General features: G+C 36.9%; 1 protein-coding gene across 1 annotated transcript in view; it reads left to right on the forward strand.

Annotated features, from left to right (window-relative positions):
• The window catches only part of pard3aa (par-3 family cell polarity regulator alpha, a), a 537783-nt gene extending 532401 nt beyond the window's left edge, over positions 1-5382 (forward strand). Inside the window, exon 24 of the mRNA XM_062991183.1 lies at positions 4910-5382. Within this exon, the coding sequence (XP_062847253.1) occupies positions 4910-5294 (385 nt within the window). The 3' untranslated portion in view covers positions 5295-5382. The remainder of the gene's footprint in view (positions 1-4909) is intronic.
• The last annotated feature ends 618 nt before the right edge of the window (positions 5383-6000 follow it).

Consider the following 6000-nt stretch of genomic DNA (forward strand, 5'->3'; position numbering starts at 1 on the left):
TTTGTAGCTAAATGCTTGCCAAAATAATGTACAGTGTAGCGCTGTTCGTAAAATTGACTTTCAGCCTTACAGCTTTTTTATTTGTTTTCCAAGTATCAGATTATGCTTTTTAGGTAATTGCTTCAGGAATTATTGGAGACTGGATGTGTGTGCACATGCTTATAATCATGCAGGGCAGTCTGTACTGTATGTGTGTGGTCTTCACTTATGCAATGTGTTTTTCCTTAATTGGACAAAGTACAGTAACAAAATTCATTCTTTCTTTAATAGTTTATAGATGTTTTATTTCCTTGAATTTGCGCTGAAGGCTTGTGGGTTTTGTTGTCAGTATAATCTTGTATTTAATCCACAATGCTTTCTGATGCTTTTGATGCTTCAGTGTTTCATTTTGAGATGACAGGTAAGTGTTCAATACATGTTGTTTTTGCATTAGATACATTTTTAATAATCAAGTAAAATAGAAATAAGTTATTCAAATATCTGAACCATATATTAAATTGTAACCATATTTGTCTTCATTAAGTGCATGTATGACTGGATAAAATAACCAATGTGTAAAGGTCTCATGTCCATTACTGTAACTGACAGACTAAATTAATGAAATTGTCTTGTGGTTACTGTTTCCATTATTTTAAACTGTTCCATGAAGTTAGCAAAATACCATAGCTTTACAGGACTCGTTGTGCCATTGTGTAATCACGCACAGGCCCTGTCCCAAAACATGCCCTAGTAGTCCACATTGTAGTCTGATAGTTATGGTCAGGCTTAACTGAGGACTTGAAGATGTAAAGACATAGATCACAGAGCTTATAAGTTCAGTTACACTCAATTACAACAGGCTTTCTCGCAAAACCACTAAATAAACAACTAAGCTCTAATGAAGCTTCATATTCCATATGTCCTCGTTCAAATCAAAGTAGTGTTTGCGCCTCACAGCTCAAGGTTCCCAGGTTAATCCTCACATTTAGTTACTATTTGTATGAACTCTGGCTGACAGTGACTGTGTTTTTTTTTTGTTTTTTTTAAACACTTGAAAGTGGGTGAATTGGTTACTCTAAATAGCTCCTCCTAAGGGATAAATAAATAATGTGATGGACTGGTTTTTTGTTCAGTATACTATATTCTGCTGTCCTGCATCCTGCTCTCTGTCCTGCTCTGACCACAATACTGATAAGGAAAATGTAGTACCTGAAAAATAAACACACTTATTTATTTATTTTTTTGCTAACATCATACTTAAACTCTTCATCATGACACTGGTATAAGAAGGTCATAACCCTGTCATGCCACATTACATGCTGTCATAAGTGCTCATAACAATTGATATATGGTAGCAAGGCAGTGTTATGTTACCAGTGTTGGTAATGATCATGACAGCTTGCATAAAATTTAGGTTGAACGAGAAAAGAAAACTTAATTGGTTTGAACTGGCATTTTGCATGTTTGTGTTTTGAGTTTCTTTATAAACAGATCATTTCTAGCTGCACTCACAAGGCTGAACGGTTCCTCTAAGTCAATAGAGATGTTGACACTTTTAATAGCGCACAGACATAATGACGCTTAATCAATGTGAGCAATCCATGTCTATGTCTTTCTCTCTGTACTCAGTTCATGACATGACACTTTCCCAGGGGAAGGACATGCCAAACTCTGCTTGGCTGATCTGCATTCCTTTCATAATCTCTCACCACTTAGTGAGGTCAGTGTGGTGAAAAATGACCCTTAACCTTCAAAGAGCTGTTTGCTTATTAGGCATCCTGATGTACTACTATGGTCTGATCCTGCACAGCTGAGGGCAGTCTGATCCTGATATGTCTGTCGCTTGGCTGTGCTGAGGTCAGACCTGCAGATTTAGAGCCACAGTAATGATGAGGGGGTTTTCGGAGAAGGATTAAACATGAGAGAGCTGCAGACAGTGAAAGCTGTATAACAGCTAATTAGAAGCAATGAAAGTCATGTGAACCACAGAGAACCACTTCTGTACAACAGCTGCATGTTGTAAAGGGGAAATGGTAACACACACTAAATCTTTATAACAATAGAAAGCATTGCATTGCTCTGGGATTAATTTATTGTTTTAGAAATAATGTATTATGTAATATTTCTAAAACACACCGCAACAGATTTTTTTGTTTGTTCTCCCTCTGTAAGAACAGTTTGTTAAGAAAAACATTATAAAACTACAGCTTATTTGCATTTTAACTATTCATAGAGTATGAAACAAACCACATTTATGTAAAAGTTGAGACATTTTATAATATGCAGTGAACACAACTGACTGTGAGAAAAGATTTCCAATGTTTTCTTACTGACCAACCCAGCTGTATTTTGCAAAGATACAAAAATGTAGAATTTTTTTGATGCTTGTAGCTCACTCTAAAACAAGTTGGAACAGAGGCATGTTTACTATCTTTTCATTTTCAGTTACATTTTTTTATGGTTTGGTAATTTAGGATACTAATTGTTGCAGTTTTGCAAGTGGACTATTTGCCCATTCCTGCTTGATACAAAACTTTAGCTGCTCAACAGTCAATGGCTGTCGTGGTCGTCGTTCTTCCACACACACTTTCTGTCTACACACCCATGCTGTTGTAGCCCATAAAGAATGAGGCCTGGCACTAAAACATGGCTCTCTAATGAAAAGCCATCAGCCAAAGACAGCGTATGTCTCTCTTAAATCCCAGTATAAGCATCTGCATCAGTGGTACCTACACGTTAGCAAGACACCCATGGCATGAGTACTGATACATTCACACATTATGACAAATGTTGATTCACCTGACCACAGCATGTATCTATTGTCTTTTGACCCATATGAAAAGAGCTCAGACCTAGAGAACTTGGTGTTGTTTCTGCATAGAATTGATGTATGGTTTTCTCTTTGCATAAAAATTGCATTTCATGATGCAGCAGCAGACTGTGAAGCATTAATTTTACAAAATACTTTAAGCCCTGATTGTCGTACTTATCATTGTAGCATGACATTTTCAGCATGATTTTTTTGTAAATATTAAGTATTGTATATGATTAAAAACCTAAAACCCATGACCCATCTTTGCTTGTCATTGCGCTGAGCCTTTGGTGGATTCTCCTTTTATGGTCATGATACCCTCACCTGTGACCAATTCACCTAATTATTGTGGAATATTTTAAAACAGTGTACTTGAACATTCTATAAACCCTTTTATTCTGCATCTGTCCAATTTTTTTGTGTTGTCATCAATTTTAAAATTTGATTACTTAAACAAAATATAATAAGGTTGGTCACAGCTAAAACATTAAGTAAGTAAGTCAGTAATTTCTTTGTACTTCTGTCAGTTGCATAAACCTATTATTTTACAAAATGTCCTAACTTTTCCATAATTGGGGTTTGTACATTGTTTTCTGCTGCCCCCTCCACATTTCCAATTTAAGTAAGTTTCATGTGAACAGGATTTCATTTTTCCTTTTAATGTAGGCAATAAAAACCTCACATTGTTCATTACAGATGTAGTTAATAAAGAATAGCTTGACAGTTGCTTGACTGTATCCTTTACCATGTACAGCTGTTTTGAGAAGTAGGATCAGACTCAAGTATAAACTATAATACAGCCTCTGCTTGGACCAAACCACTGAAACTGCTTTCAAAGCATCAGTCGTCCAGTGTTTACAGTCCACAGCTCAGCATGTGGAAAATCTTTCTTTTGCATTTCTTGCCTTTTCTGTTTTTCTGCACACATATAAACAAAGCAATACGCCATGTGAATTAAATCCACTCAGTTGTACTTAAAGGTGTGTGTGTGTGTGTGTGCGTGCGTGCGTGCGTGCGTGCGTGCGTGCGTGCGTGCGTGCGTGCGTGCGTGAACGACAAAAGCACAATTTACACTTTGTATAAGAATTACATTTTTGCATGCATCTTCTTTTAGCCCACTTGTAAGGGGAACATGTAGGATAGTCTTAATGAAACTCTACTTTTTGGTCAGTAAAAAAAATACATACATATTTGAGGTCAGATTTTATTTCAGAATATATATATATATATGTATATATATATTAGTGTGCCGAACAATAGAATATATATATATATATATATTCTATTGTTCGGCACACTAAGTGAGTAGCTCCTCACAGCAAGAAGGTCCTGGGTTTGATCCCCAGACAGAGGTCCTTTCTGTGTGGAGTTTGCATGTTCTCCCTGTGTCTGTGTGGGTTTCCTCCGGGTGCTCCGGTTTTCTCCCACAGTCCAAAGACATGCAAGTGAGGTGAATTGGAGATACAAAATTGTCCATGACTGTGTTTGATATAACCTTGATTGATGAATCTTGTGTTACGAGTAACTACCGTGTCTGTCATGAATGTAACTAAAGAGTTTAAAACATGACATTAAAATCCAAATAAACAAACGTTGTTCGGCACATTGTTAAATTCTTTAGCCTGAAATATATTCTACATACATGAAAAACACTTACAGTACTAAACAATCTGCATGTTTAGGTTGGTAATCCCTGACTGGATAAAATCCAGATAATTTTCCATTAATCATAGTGGGCAGTGGTAGCTCAGTGGTTAAGGTGCTGAAATAGTAATGTGTTTGCCCCAGTCACTACCAGGTTGCCAATGTTGGGCCTCTGAGCAGGGCCCTTGACCCTTAATTGCTTGGATTGTATTGTCACAATTGTAAACTGATTTAAATAAAATCATCTGCTAAATGCCTTCATGTGCATTTAAACCTGCATTTTTAAAAGCAGGATATAATCCTTATATTCAAGACACACAAACTATAAAACATTGCTCAGTTCTTAATGTGTCATAAGCCAACATGCAGTGGCCATTGCAAATGTTTTCACCATTATCTTATTCAATAATGAAGGAACAAAGGATTGTACATAAACTAACATCTTCTTCTGTTGCTTTCCTTAACCACCCACAGACAACCGCGTAAGAATGCCAGCACTGTCTCTCAGGACTCATGGGATAAAGTCTACCCCCCTGGTGAGGTCTTCCAGTCATCTAAAGAAAACCCACGGTACTCAAGCTACCAGGGCAACCGCAGTGCTAACGGATACCTGAGTGGCCCGACATCGGGCCTAAATGCTCGTGTGCTGCTGGAGACGCATGAGCTACTCAGGCAGGAACAAAGGCGTAAAGAGCAGGAGGCACAAGCCAAGCTTACTCTCCCTGTCGACTCCCTGGCCACTTTCTCAACCGCTGCAGCCTCTAAAGGTCCCTACCGGCAGGACGTACCCCCCTCACCCTCCCAGCTGGCTCGCATTAATCGGCTTCAGAGCCCTGAGACGAGCAGGCCCTTCTATTAAGGACACGGTGATGCTGCAAAGAGACAACTTTTGCTTTTAAGTAAACCTGGGGTTTTGTTGACTATTTTATATCTGTACAATGAATCACTATTTTTAATACAAGACTGTGGTTTAATTCACTAGTTTGTGTGTATGCAGTGTTTAAATGAGTGCTAGCTTTGACAATCAAAGCACAAGCTGGTGTACCTGCATTGGTATTCCTATAGTGCTGTGACCTACATATCGTATTTCATCTGGCATCAATAGTTTATGTTGAGTGCAGGTATAGGACATTTAAATGGTATAAACATTTAAGTACAAATATGTTTGTTTTTTTATATTTATATTTTTTAATCCAAGAGAACTGTCTGCATATGGGATCAGGGATGTGTGTCTTTAGTGTCCAAAGGCTTTCTAAATGTTACATGATAATATTGTACTATGTATTCTCTGCTGTCTCATTAAAAAATAGGAAAAATATATAATAAATCAAAAACTACTATTCAAAAAATCTAATTAAAATTGTTTTGTCAGTATTAACAACAGTATTTCTCAATTATTTAGGAAAAAGAAACATTTTATTATATATTTGTTTGTGAGTAATGCAGCACAGTCAGAATAACTAATAAGCAGTACCAAGTAACATCACCAGTAATGCAATTAATTATTTGTGTTTAGCTTTAAAAGCATAAAAGAGATTTTTAAAAATGCTTAGTAAATAAAATAG

This window comes from Trichomycterus rosablanca, chromosome 3, assembly GCF_030014385.1.
Source record: "Trichomycterus rosablanca isolate fTriRos1 chromosome 3, fTriRos1.hap1, whole genome shotgun sequence".
NCBI lineage: Eukaryota > Metazoa > Chordata > Actinopteri > Siluriformes > Trichomycteridae > Trichomycterus > Trichomycterus rosablanca.